Source organism: Neopsephotus bourkii, unplaced genomic scaffold (genome assembly GCF_033783945.1).
Source record: "Neopsephotus bourkii isolate Nb327-2 ecotype Australia unplaced genomic scaffold, CSIRO-AGI_Nbou_v1 NB_1675, whole genome shotgun sequence".
NCBI lineage: Eukaryota > Metazoa > Chordata > Aves > Psittaciformes > Psittacidae > Neopsephotus > Neopsephotus bourkii.
The window spans coordinates 229,166-242,824 of NW_026902149.1; the positions used below are offsets into that span (position 1 = coordinate 229,166).

Consider the following 13,659-nt stretch of genomic DNA (forward strand, 5'->3'; position numbering starts at 1 on the left):
GGAGTCTGGGCGTCCTCCGCCCTCCCTCCTCCATTGTCAGCGGCGGCACCTGCCCGGCCGCGGGCAGCGGGATGGATGCGCCTGCCCTGCGCGGCGGAGCGGGGCGGCTGCGGCAGTCCCGGCACGGCGGCTGCGGGGCCGGCAGCAGCAGGGCACCGGGGGAAGGAGATGCTGCTTGAGCGCGCCCGGCCCAGCCGCCGCCTGGGAGGATGAACATGAGTCTGCCAGGCCGCGTCTCCTGCTCCATGCTCAACTGCTTCGTAAGTGCTGCTTTCCTTCCCCCCACCCTCCTCCCCTCCATGCAGGCAGGGCTGGAATCCAGCTTCCCCATCCAGCTCCCCTGGTCACTGAGGCCGGGCTGCGTGTGGATCCTCCTGCCAGGCCTGTCTCCCCCCCCCCGCTCCCCCGCAAAAGGGTATCCCCTTCTCCTCCCTCCCATGTGCAGCTGGAGGACACCATGGCCCCTGTCACTGCTGTGCTGCTGCCCTGCCCGGGCCCAAGGGCACAGCATTGCCTGCATGGTGGGTTGAGTTGGCTGGAAGGCCCTGCCGAGTGTGGCATGGCGTGCTGTGCTGTGCTGTGCCGTGCCGTGCCATGCTATGCTATGCAGTGCTGTGCTGTGCAGTGCCATGCTGTGCAATGCTGTGCAGTGCCATACTGTGCAGTGCAGTGCTGTGCAGTGCCACACCACGCAGGCTGCAGCCAGTCCTTGCCTGGAGCTGGAAAATTACATCGTGAGAGGAGCCAACCCCAGGGGAGCTCTGTGCTCCCACGGTGGCTGTGGCGTGACAGGCAGTGCTGTGCAAGTCCTCCTCCTGTGCTGGCGCTGCCAGGGTGGTTTGGTAGGGGAGGGGGTCCTGAGCTCGGCATCTCTTACACCTTCTGGGAAAGGTGTTTTCTTGCTCAGAGGAGAGCTGATGCCCCTTCTTGCAGAAAGCCCCCAACCCTGCCACCCCAAAGGCCTTATGGCCTGATGGGCTCTGAGGGGTTCAGGGGATGCTGGCTTGTGAAGAGAGCAGGGTTCTGATCCCACTGCCCTGCTGGTACCCTGAGACGGGGCTGCGTTAGGAGATGATGCTCAGCCTCCTGCCTGTCCCCATGCTGCAGGCGAGGAGGGACGCAAGGACACCCAAGCCAGTGGAGGGCTCAGACTGCCCTGTTCCAGTTCCTGCTGCTCACTGGGATTTCTTTACAAGCTTCAAAGTGGTGATGGGGGAGGATCTCTGCTCCCTGGAACCACGCCGAAATGCAGCTTCCCTTTGTGCTCATCTGGGCCAGCGCCTCGGCCTCACAGCACTGGCAGGAGAGGCCTCTGAGCCCCCTGCAGTCCCTGGTAACCAGTGGCTGCTGGAGCAGGTGCCGTACCCCATGGCCTGGAGCTGGAGAGGAGCTGAGCTGAGCTGGGTCTGGCTGCCCCAGTCTGAGATCCAGGGAGCGCGTCAGGCCAGGCTGTGCCTGTAGGTGCCAAAACTTGAGCAGATGCCAGTGACTTAACAGGATTCAGCATCATTTTATATATAAAAGAGCCAAAAGGGATGGTTCTTGCTTCTTCGGATTAAATTTGGGGTCATGGCTTAGGTGACTTACCCAGAAAGATATGTCATTTAAAAGTATTATTTAATGCTTCCAGAATAGAGTATTTCCTAGTAAATGCTGGAGCCTAGAGGAGCTATAGTGAGAGAGCAAAGAGGCATTCTGAAGAAAACATACACCGAATATGTGTGGGATTAACACTGTCCTGGGCTCACAGGAGTGAGCACCCTCTGCTCATTCATACAGCAAGCCAGTGCTTCAACAGAGCATGTGGTGAGGGTTGGTGAAAACAGGGACCGAGACTTCATGAGTGATCAAAGATTCACAGGCCCCAAACTGAGACTCTCTACACTTTTCCAAGGGTGGCGTGTCAAAGTTCCGCGTGTCATAGAATCATAAAATGTTTTGGGTTGGAATGGATGTTAAAGATAATCCAGTTACAACCCTGTGCCCTCTTGGACCACCCCTGAGGCATTTGTGGCTTTGCAGGGTGTCTTTCTGGGCAGGTCAGAGTGCCCTGAGGAGGAATGTCCTGAGTGCTGTCACCCGTCAGTGCCATGTTGTGAATTGCATGTACTTAGATGCAGTTCTTACAGGGTTACATTTCACCCTGGTGTATTCTCCTCAAAAAGCTTCAGGTTCTTCCCAGATCCCTTTGGGCTAAGAGTGAAAATGAAAGCTCCCAAAAGTAAGCAGTCCTTCTCAATACAGAAGGAAGAGGAGGTCGAAGCTGGACTGTAGATGAAAACCCTTTTGTGTCACAGTATTTCAACTTTGGTGCTGTAGTGAAGGTGATGAGGTAACATTTGATGTGACAAATAACACTATCTCAAGATCCTGTGCATGGTCCAGGTGTATCTGCTTGGCTTTCCAAATGCCATGCAGTTGGAAGACAGGACTTGGAGACCTGCTTCAGTCTTTCACTGTGCTGTGGGTTTTCTGCAGGAGCCAGAGGAACTGCTGGGGTCCTGCAGTGCAGAGAGTGGGGTCAGGAGGCAGAACAGCCATTGCCATGCACAGGCTCAGGGGATCCCCAAAGTATTGGGGTACCAAGAGCATGAGCATCTTTGATTTTGGGCTTTTCATGACGTGCTGGCTGGGGCCTATCTCAGTGTGTGTTTTGTTTGTAATGCAGGGTGAAGAAGGCCCTCCCAGTTTGGAGTATATCCAGGCCAAGGACTTGTTCCCACCAAAAGAGCTCATAAAGGAGGAAGAGTCATTGCAGGTAAGGAAATAAGAAACACAAACCAGCTTTGGGATGTGGCAGTTGTGTCAGGGTCAGCTGTGGCAGTGTGAAACCCAAGGGCAGTTCTGCAGCCCAGGACACGTTCTGGAGGCTGTGGGCTGGCCAGAACTGTGGGTCACATTGGGACCAGCCAGGTCCTTCTGTGTGCGTGTGTGGAGGCTGCTGATGAAAGCTCTGTGTGCTCCAGCCCAGCCTTCCCAGCCCTGCCAAGGCGCTGCAATCCATACAGCATCTCCTCTGCTTCTTGTAAGTGGCATGATGCAATCCAGCACCTCGCTGGGTGTTCCCTGTCCGCCTGCACTGACAGTCAGGAGCCGTGGTGCTGCCTGTGTAGCTCTGCAGCAGGTAGATGCTCTCTGGGACAGGCTGAGTATCGGGGCCGGGCTGTGCTTGGTGCAGCTCTAGTGTGCAATGCAGTGGCTGAGCTGGCCCTAGTACACGTTGCTCCTGGCATTTTCCTGCAGCAGAGCTGTTGGAAAGAGAAATCTCCATATGGTGCCAGGCTCCCAGTGCAAAAAGCCCTTGAAGGAGACCTGGGTACTGCTGCTTCTGTGCAGAAAGACAATACTGTGAGCAGGAGAGCCAGAGCCTTCTCGTGTTTGGAGCTTCCTGTAACATTGCCCAGTGCTCATCATCCTCCCTCTGTGGCTGGAGCCAGGCTCAGTTGTGTGTTCTCACTGCTGCTGCAGTATTTGGGTTTGCTTAGTGATTGGCATCACCTTGGTGACTGGTGCTGATAAAGGCAAAGACTGGAATGGGGCAATGGCAGGATTTACTTGAAGGAGTGGATGTGGCTGAGGAGTTGCAGAGGGTCAAGGCTGCAGGTCTGCAGCCGTGGGGAGGGGAAGCTTCTGAGAGGAGTCTGAGCTGAGATGACCTGGAGAATGGAATCTGCTGTGGTCTTCTCTCTAGAGGACCATAAAGTTCAGCCCTCCCAAAGGATAACTTGCCTTCAGTCAGTTGTTACTTTAAGGTAAAGTGAAGTGTGAAAGTCTTGATAAGAGGCTCTATTTGGGCACTTACCAGTTTATTCCAGGATTTCCCTCTGTCAGTTCTTGCAGTTTTACCATCCTGTTTCTAATCTGTCTCCCTTCTGTTGCTGTGTGAAAGAGCCACATAAGCAGAAGAAGCATATGTCAACTAAAAACAGCTCTGGCAAGCATGTATAAATAAACTGCAGAAATAAAAGAGAGTATATTCTCTTAATGTCAAATAATTATAATTTTTAAAGAGTATTCAGACAGATGCCAGTCTAAGGTTGGTAAGGGAGAAGTTAATAGTACAGTTGTCACACATGAAGCCTGAAGTTCAATCTTTAGGCAGCATACACCCAAGCGATAGAAGCAACTTAGAAGTAAAGACAAGTTGGTCTGACTTGTGCTGATCATGGTGTAATGAATTGTTCTATCAGGTGCCCCGTCAAGCAGGGAAAGGGGTCTGGCTGGAAGGAGAAATCTTTGTGACTTCTCTTGCATTGCTGGCTAACAGCATAGCCTAGTGTTAGTAGCAGGAGGCTGCTGGGCTGGGGACAAAGGACTTTGCTGAAATTTAGTCTGTTCTGCCTTTTGCTTAATACAAGAAAACAAAATTCAAACTTGTCATGTCCCAGCATTCCCTGTTTTAAAGACCTGCCACAGCCTGTTCAGGCTGAAGGGGAAAGCAGACACTTGGTTACCTGGGTTTTATTTAGTGTTTCTTTAATTCTAATCCAGGTAACTTCAGTGTCATTTCCTCAGCCACACAAATTCCCTCAGGGCCTTTTTAGCAGAAATTAGGCAAAACTCGATGTGTTTACTTACCTGGATTGGGAGCAGTGGTTCTTGCTGTGCTGCTAAAAGCCCCCTTCATTTAGAGGACACAGGCAGCAGGATCACATATGGGATCTATGCCTTGGGGCAAATCACCTCAGGCTCCACCTGGAGCTCTGCAGAGCACTCCCCAGTGTCTGAGCTGTGCCTGAGGTCCTGTCCTTTATCATGCCACTTGTGCCAGGGCTGAGTTTGCTCTCTCCAAAAGCAGGGACTATAAATCCCTCTGCCCCACGAAAGACCCTGTTACCAGGTGCCCAGGGGTAGTGTGCACAGCATTTATTGTCACACTGTCAGGATATGATCCATCAGGAGGTGATTGGTGGCTCATAAGGCATCCTCAGAAGAAGATCCATCTTGTGGGACTGGGTGGTGGTACCAGTGCTGTTCCATGCTGTTGTTTAATCTCAGCGTGTGAAGAGCACATTGCTGTGAATGGTTTCCTGCAGGAGGTGCGCTGTGGAGGCAGTAGGAAAAGGGAGTCTTGGCATTTATGGTGCACAAAGTACTCTGCATGTCTTGGAATGATGTCTCTCTTCCAGGTCCCATTCACTGTGTTGCAGGGTGAGGGAGTGGAATACCTTGGGCATGCAAACGATGCAGTGATTGCCATCTCCAACTACCGGCTTCATATCAAATTCAAGGATTCTGTGATCAATGTAAGTCTGGATGTGCCTTTTCTGCCTGCTGAATCTCTCATAGTATTTTGCAGGGGGGCATAAGCCATTCCCATGGTCTGTGGCATAGGAACTGTGCTTCTTGAAGGATGCCAAGCCTGATGCTGTCTCTAGTTATTGCTGGTCATGCAGTTGCGGTTTTGCTGCTGCACTTCGATGGGTGGAGGGGGTTTTCCTTTAGGGAATAGGTAGGTCTTTTCTTGGTTGTTCTCTTTAAATTCAAGCATTAAACTTGGCAGTTTTAAGACTGTTAAGGTCTCCTGCAAGCCAGTTTTAATGAGACTTCTACCTAGAGACCAGCAGCTGAGAGTCAGACAGTGGGAGCCCGAGGCCTCCTCTCGCTGTCTTGACTTGCCATCTTTTATTGCAGCTTTTGTTTGGCTCAGTTCCTGCGTTTGTCTGGGTGTGATTTAGTCAGGAACTGGCCCCAGCTGGAGACTACCTAGGGACAGAATAGAAATAGGAATAGTAATTGTTGAAGGAGGCTCTGTGCTGAGTCATGATGCTTCATACATCTCAGAGTGGGTTTGTAGCTTGAGCTAGAAGCTCATGATTGTTGAAGGAGCATGATGGGCCTGCAGGCGAGGCTATGTGATGCGGTATGTGTTGTTATGCCCTACATCTCTCCCTTACAGGTGCCTTTGAGGATGATGGAAAGTGTGGAGTGCCGGGATATGTTCCAGCTTCACATTGTCTGCAAGGACTCCAAAGTGATCAGGTATCTCTTTTATTGCTGTGTTGTAGATGTCTCTGCAGGCTAATTGCCATGGTCAGCTCTGGTGTCTTCCCTCGTGCTGCTCCTGGAATTGAGCAGTTCATGACCAAGGTTACTGACGCTTGGCGCTTGTTGTTTCCTGGTTAAGTGGAGCAGAGCTGGATGCGTGTGCCTTGTCTGGATGAACATACCTACTCAGGAGAGTTTGCGTTTGGGTTTGCAGGTGCCATTTTTCCACCTTTAAGCAGTGCCAGGAGTGGCTGAAGAGGCTGACTCGAGCCATCGCCCGCCCTGCTAAGCCTGAGGACCTCTTCGCATTTGCCTACCATGCATGGTGCTTAGGAGTCTGTGTTGATGAGGAGGATCAACATGCCCATCTCTGCCGTCCAGGTAGGCTCCTGGCCTGCCCCCTTCCTTCTCTTCTGTCTAGAAAAACTGCAGTGCACTTCAAACTGTTGTTCATAAACTGGTATCTGGCTGTCTCTTAAGCTCTGCTGTAGCCATAGCCCAAGTTCACCTCATTGAGGGGCATTCTGTACCTGGCCTAGAGATCCAGCTGATGGCCAGATGTGTCTGGATATCAGGCACAGTAAAAGAATAATAATAATAATAATAATAAAGAATAATAGTAACAGAGTAATAAAATAGTAATAACAATACGGAACATTCTGAGCCAGCAACACATAAGCAGCTTTTCCCTTTCCCATTGTGAATGAAGAAAACCTGTCATATTTCAGTACTCTCATGATGCTTGTGAGCTCAAGCAGGCTTGGCCCTGGACAGTAAATGTTGTTAGCCTTGAGGCAGCATAACGTGTATGAGTCCAGCCACTTCTCCACTACCTAGAAATGCTGTGCCATTCCTGTGGCCAGCTCTGTGAAGATGTCTGGGTCATCCTTACAGGCACAGCTGCAATCCCCAAGTCCATAAAGAGAAAACCAGAGCTGTGGTGGTGCCTTTGTGTGAATCGGGAGTTTCCCTTCTCTGGAACCACAAAGTTCACTTGCAGTTGCTTTGTCTTAAGCAGCTTCTTCATGAATGAAAGGGGCTTAAAATGAGTGACAAACCTGGCTTTAAACGTAAAAATGTGCTGATACTAGAGGAGAGAATGAAATGTCCAAACACAGGCTGGGATGGCAGGATAGGGTTGAATAGTATGGCTGAAGGAGACACCTGAGAGAAGCTGATAGAGAAAAGGTAGACTACATGTCCTTGCTATGTCCCAAACACCAGCATTTGGGAGATACTTGCTGTCATCCATTTAGAGGAAGTATTACTCTCTAGTAGAAATAAACTTCCTGTGGAGATCGTTGCTGCAGGATATGAATGAGGCAAAGAGCTTGGCAGTATTTATTTGTTAACAAGATGTGATACTCAACAAAGGCATCCAGAATTTGTGAGGTGGGCTAAAACGTAAGAGAGCAAAACCTCAGTCAGCCTCTGTGAGCGCAGTCTGGGAGGAGGAGGTACACTGAGTGCTCAGTACTGCTCTGCCATGGGGTTCCTGATGTCCATTTGGAAGCTGCCTCTGTCAGGAGGGCAAAAGTGGATTAAATTAACCCACACACACACTCCCATATAGACATGAGAGGGCTGCTTCCATGCCACTCTGTGCCCTGAAACTGAGAGGTGATCTGGCTTTCAAACTAAAACCAGAGGAACCCCCATGAGGGGCAAGTCTTTTTGGCTTTCAATGCAAGATCCCTGCCATCAGCTGTCCTGCAGTTTCTGTCCAGCCTGTGAGAGCTGCTATGGAGCTGCCACTGATGTGCAGATTTCCTCAGTCTACTTAGCTGTCCTGTGCTCTGTTCTTCCAGGAGACCATGTGAAATACCGGTTTGAGATGGAGCTGGTGAGGATGGGCTTTGACTTGCAGAACGTCTGGCGTGTCTCTGACATCAACAACAATTACAAGTGAGTGTTTCACCACCAGCCTCTCCTCACTGTCTTCTTTCTATACCTTCTCCTCTCCACAGTTCCCATGCGGAGCAGAGGGTGAGTCAGGCTCCAGCTAATCCTCCATCCTGGCCTTGATAACCATCAAAGCATGAGCCAGATCTCCTTTCTGCCTTTCACATAGTGGAACTGAAGAAGGAATAAAGCCCAAACATCTAGTGGAAGGTGTCCCAGCCCATGGAAGAGGGTTGGGACTGGATAATCTTAGGTCCCTTCATGAACATTCTAGTTCTCTCAGAGCTAGCAGCAACTGCAAATGCTGACTTGGGTAATTTATAATGTGGTCATAATTCATCCTTGAAGTCTTTGGTGAGTCTTGAAGGATCCGTCCCTTGTAGGGTCAGCTTTCTGGTCAGTCACTCTCTCTAAAATGCTCACATTGTTTGAAATTAAAACACAAAGGTTTCATGAAGTCAGGCAGTGATTCAGCTCTGCTGAAAAACTGGGTGGGTCAATGGAGGGCCGTGGGGATGCTTACAAGTCCTGGGAGTGAGTGAGGCTTGGTCAGTCTGGTGCAGAAGAGGCTAAAGAGGGACCTGCTTGCAGCCTGCAGCTGCTGAAAGGGCATTTGCAAAGGTGATGGAGTGAAACTGCTGGCAGTGGCAGACAACCGAACAAGGTGCAGCTTGGGAGGTTCAGACTGGACATGGGAGGGGAAAAATGCATTCCCCAGGAGTGTAGTGCTGTGCTGGGGCAGATACCAGAGGTGAGGGTTCTCCAGCATTGCAGCAGGTCAAGTCTCTGATAATCTGGTGTTAAGAGGTGGTTCCCTGGGAGCAGGAGGTTGGAGTGGAGATCCCTAGAAGGTCTTTCCTATCAGCATGTCAGTGATTCCAGCCTGTCTTCTACTGAAGAATGCAGGAGCTCTTGGAGCTCTTGGAGAAGCGCTGCTGCATTCTTTGCAGCTGGCGGCATTAAGCCAGCAGGATTTTATCAGGCTTTGACAGATATTTTCATTTCTGCCTTCCCTTTAAGCCTTTTCTTGCAATTACTCATATCCCTCAGTCTTTTCGCTGTGTCTCAGCTGTAAAGCAGCCCCATCACCTCTCGACTGGCCAGTTCCAGGTCACTGGTTTCTTTTGGAGACCATGAGAAACCTGGGAAAGTCCTGGTGAAATTCTGCAGTTTGCTGCCTGTTCTCTTTTCAACAAGAATCCAGGCAGCGAGTGCTAGATTTGAGGGATGACTTAGAGTTCCTACTTGGCCTTGCTGACCACATCGTAGCTCTTGGACTGTTAACATGACTTTGATGGCATTTACACAGATTCTTCATGGATGTAAAGTGAAAACTGTTTTCCTGAACTGCTCTGTTTTGCAGTGCATGCCCTGTAAGACCCTGCCCTGGGCAGTCTCTGCATGTCTGTGACAGCAGTCAGGCTTTCCATGCTGCTGGATTCTGGGCTGTGGTTCCTTCTGACTGCTTCAGAAAGTTCAGCTTGTGTTCATCTGTGGTTCACTTTCTGGCCAGTAATACACAGCCAACTGCTTGAAAGACACATGTTTTATTTCCAAGCAAACCGGGGAAAAAAACCTCAGTGAGCTGGGTGCAGGCCTGGTTCTGCTTCCGTCAACTTGCTGGGCTCCTACCTGGGGATTCCAGCAGGCTGCAGCTTCCTGCAGACATCCTGACTTCTCCAAGGTGGTGTAATACACTTGTGCAAGTCAAAAACCAGTTCTCTCTTGCTCCTTCTTTGTGTCTTTAAATCCTGCCTTGGCTTTTGATCATTACCGCCTGCCCCTGTTCACAGGGATTGGGTTACTTTTTAACTTTTTATAGTCCTTTTGTCTTTTACTTCCCACCATTGGCAAAACAGTATTGTTAGAGACAGGATACTGCAAGGTAACTGGTTTGTTCAGTGTCTTTCAAGTCTGTTCTGAGATGTCCTTAACTTTAAACTTGCCTTCTTCCCAGTGACAGCCATCATAAATTTAGAGCAGTACAAGCATATAGTAACCTGGTCTTGATAACAAAATGATAACAAAATTATTACCTTCTCTCTCCATCGCTCTCACATCTTGGGTTGCCTGTACACCCTGAGACATGGACACGCTCTGACATTCCCCATCAGCACCCAGGCTGTCTGAGACAGGAGTTGTTTCACATCTCTGGGTTTGGTGCACATGTAGTTCCTTCAAAAAGTTAAAAAACGTACACCTTTCCTTCAGTGTTGGTGCTTGTTTTCAGCTTTGATCTTCATGGAGCCACAGAATGGTTTGGGTGTGAAGGAACCTTAAAGCTCATCCAGTTCCAACCCCTGCCATGGGCAGGGACCCCTTCCACTGGAGCAGCTTGCTCCAAGCCCCTGTGTCCAACCTGGCCTTGAGCACTGCCAGGGATGGGGCAGCCACAGCTTCTCTGGGCACCCTGTGCCAGCGCCTCAGCACCCCCCCAGGGAAGAGCTTCTGCCTAAGAGCTCATCTCAGTCTCCCCTCGGGCAGGTTCAAGCCATTCCCCTTGGCCTGTCCCTACAGGCCCTTGTCCCAAGCCCCTCTCCAGGTTTCCTGCAGCCCCTTTAGGCACTGGAGCTGCTCTAAGGTCTCCCCTTCAGGAGCCTTCTCTTCTCCAGGCTGCCCCAGCCCAGCTCTCTCAGCCTGGCTCCAGAGCAGAGCTGCTCCAGCCCTCGCAGCATCTCCATGGCCTCCTCTGAACTCGCCCCAACAGCTCCATGTCACATTCTGAGCACTGTCTAGTCCTGGGGATCAGTTACTCCTTGTTCCCAGCAGATTGCTATAATTTCCCCTGCAGAAGTTTCCACATTAATCTCTTCTTGTGCCTTGTCCCTTGTAAATACAGCTTGGTCTGGCAGCTTCTTTGGGGGCTCTTCTGCTGAACACCAGCATGAGTAGTCCTGATTTGCTGCGATCTTGTGGATATATTAGACCTTCTGGCAGCAGGCTGATACCTCCAAGATGTTTGAGAAAATTCTTCAGAGTTTCAATCTTTTAATAGGTCATTTCTCAGAAACTGCACCATATGTCTCATTTGTACTTGTTTGGGTTTAGTTTTTTCTAACTCGAGTGCACAATTGGTTTCTCTCATGCCCTTTGGAAACATTTGCGCTCTTATTTCTAAGATCCTTCTTTTGTTCACTGTGTAACTCTGACAGCCCTGTCTGATCTTTTGGTGCTTTTTATGTGACCATTGAAGGGCATGTTTAAATAGCTCTCTTACTGTCTGCAAGCACCTTCCTTCTCCCTTTCTGAAACTCATTGCAACTGTCATGGGAAGCTTATACCCCTAAAAATATTGTTGAGTTCTGCTGTGTGCTGAATACTGTAATAGCAAAGTGATTTTTCAGTTACTCTCTTGTGGAGCAGATTAGAGGACTGAAGGAAGGGTCATGTCCTCTTGTATTCCTTAGCTGACAGCACCAACAAGCAGCTGATGGTGTCTAAAAATGTCGCTTTTGTCTTACATGTTATTGTGATGCTTTTGTGTTTCATGTGGAGGCAGTACAAGTCTCCCATTGCAGTTTCTGCCCTTGCAGCCTTTCGGTGTCAATTCCAGCCTCTCATGGATGTTGTCACTGTCGCTGCCGTGGTTGGTAGTGCAGCCTCAGTGCTCTCCTGTCTCTCTTTGGGCTTTGGATTTGCATCCATGCCCATTCTGCATTGCTGCATCTTGCTAGCTCTGAGCCTTGCACTTTTACCTTCCCATTTTCCTGGAAGATGCCACACTTTGCTCACTAGCTCAGCCTATTTTGGTCTTCCTACAAAGCATGAAATTCAGGGTACCACTAATAATTTTCCTTATACCCAGTTTCTAGGGTGCTGTTACACCAGCAAACACTTTTTTATCCTGGCTTTTCAGTTCCTCTACTTCAGTTTTTGAAATTCTAGCCTAGAAGCACAGGTCTGTTTGTCTTGACCCCATCGCTGGTTTTTATGCACCCTGCTTAAATTTGGCTTAACTTCTGAAGGCTGTCCTGTTTCCTACCTTAGTGTTGCTGAATTCTTACTGTTTCCCTAAGGCTACAGAGTTTTAGTGACTTGACTCTTAGAAGTTATGCTTCTGAACCTCTCCTGTACCGTATCTCCCCAATTTTTAGTTTAAGACATCTCCTGTAATGTTTCATCTGAAGTGCCAGGGAACTGATTGTGTTTTTATTTCAATGAAACCCCTTCTTGCATAGACTCAGCTCTTCCAAAAGGTCCTTCAGATCTTCACTGGTGCTAGCCATCTTCCACATACCTTTATTCTCAGTCACACTTCACTTCTGCTTTAATTTCCTGTCCAACTTCACACAGAGACTCTGAGGCATTTCAGAGACGTCCAGGCTTAGGTATCCTACCACAGACATCCTCATTTTCAGCTTCTTACCTGACAGCTTTAATTTTGCCTCCTGGATTCCTCTTCCTCGCCCTGTTGTCTTTATCCTGTAGACCAGCCTTGCGTTGTGCCTGGGGCTTTCCGAGCAGCTGTTTAGATGCTGGGTGAAGAAGTGCCATCTCCTCCCGTGGCAGGCAGCTCCTTGCTAGCAGGACAAGCTGAGGAAAAGGAATCACTGCATTGTGCCTGTTGCCATCAGCTGGGATAGCCTGGGCTCAGGGAGCACCAGGCCACCCTCTGGAGCTTCTGGATGGACAGTTTTAGCCCCCTCACTTCCCATCTGCCCTGAAGTATTCGTTCTGAATGATGTGGGTTATATCCTAGAGCTGGAGCAGCTCTTTGATGTTTCTTGCCCTGAAGGGCTGTGTCTGCCTGGGCTGCTGGAGCTCAGCTGGTCCAGCACCAGGCTGTGCTTTGTCTGAAGCCTGGGACCTGCCCAGTTGCAGCCCTATGCTCCAAGCGGTGGGATGATAGCTGCAGTAACCAGGAAGCCCCTGTGCTCCTGGATTTCCCCCTGTACTTCCTTCTACTTGTACTGCTCTCTCCCCTTCTCTCAGCACTCTGGCTGGTCCCCTCTTTCCCTTGGCTTCCCTCTTGCCCTGCTGATAATGTACTTGCAATCTGGTTTTTAACATCTTTTCTTGGGACGTTTGCAATCCTGTTGCCTTCTCTCATCTTCCTCACCCTCCCCAGCTGAATTTCCATTTCAGCAGAGCTGCTTTGCACATCAGAGGCTCCTCTGGTCCTGCAGCTCTGCACAGTGATACTAGGTGCCCACTGCTCTTACCTGTGCATGCTGTGAGTTTCTTCCCTGCAGGACTAGATTTGTAGGGACTTGCCTATCATATTCCTCTTGCTCCTAATATGTGTTCAGGTGTGCATTAGAAATCTGATTTCTGGCACCCCACCAAACAAGATATGCTCTTAGTTACCCTCATGCCATTTCATCATAGAATACACAAAACCACCATTGCCATCTTTCTGGGCAGAGTTACATCTTCCTTGCAGAAAGATGTGTAAAGCTTTAAAAAGTGGTGACCTGTTTTCTGCAAGGCACAAAGTGGCAGATTGTCATTTACCAGAAGCACTGTGTGCTTCTGGGTTTGCAAGTGCTACAAGAACACCCAAACCCTATACAGAATTCATGACTGTTCCCCTAAACCATCATGAATTCTTACTGGCATCCTTGAGAAGTGCCAGGGTGCTTAGTATGGGCCCAGTTGTGAAGCCTGGGGTGAAAGGAGATGGGCTTCTCTCAGCTCATTCCTGACAGCGTTTTTCAGGTCACTTTTCCATGTTGAGACTGTATTGATACAGATAGGAAGAGGAAGAGCCAAAGTCCTGTATGCTGAGTTTGGGGAGGTGTGAGCTGCTCCTTGCCTCTCTCTTCACAG

General features: G+C 49.7%; 1 protein-coding gene across 1 annotated transcript in view; it reads left to right on the forward strand.

Moving 5' to 3' along the window:
- The first annotated feature begins 200 nt into the window (after positions 1–200).
- The window catches only part of MTMR4 (myotubularin related protein 4), a 29,186-nt gene continuing 15,727 nt past the window's right edge, over positions 201–13,659 (forward strand). The window contains exons 1-6 of the mRNA XM_061375749.1: positions 201–260; positions 2,669–2,758; positions 5,130–5,246; positions 5,900–5,982; positions 6,203–6,369; positions 7,797–7,893. Coding sequence (XP_061231733.1) covers positions 210–260; positions 2,669–2,758; positions 5,130–5,246; positions 5,900–5,982; positions 6,203–6,369; positions 7,797–7,893 — 605 coding nt within the window. The 5' untranslated portion in view covers positions 201–209. The remainder of the gene's footprint in view (positions 261–2,668; positions 2,759–5,129; positions 5,247–5,899; positions 5,983–6,202; positions 6,370–7,796; positions 7,894–13,659) is intronic.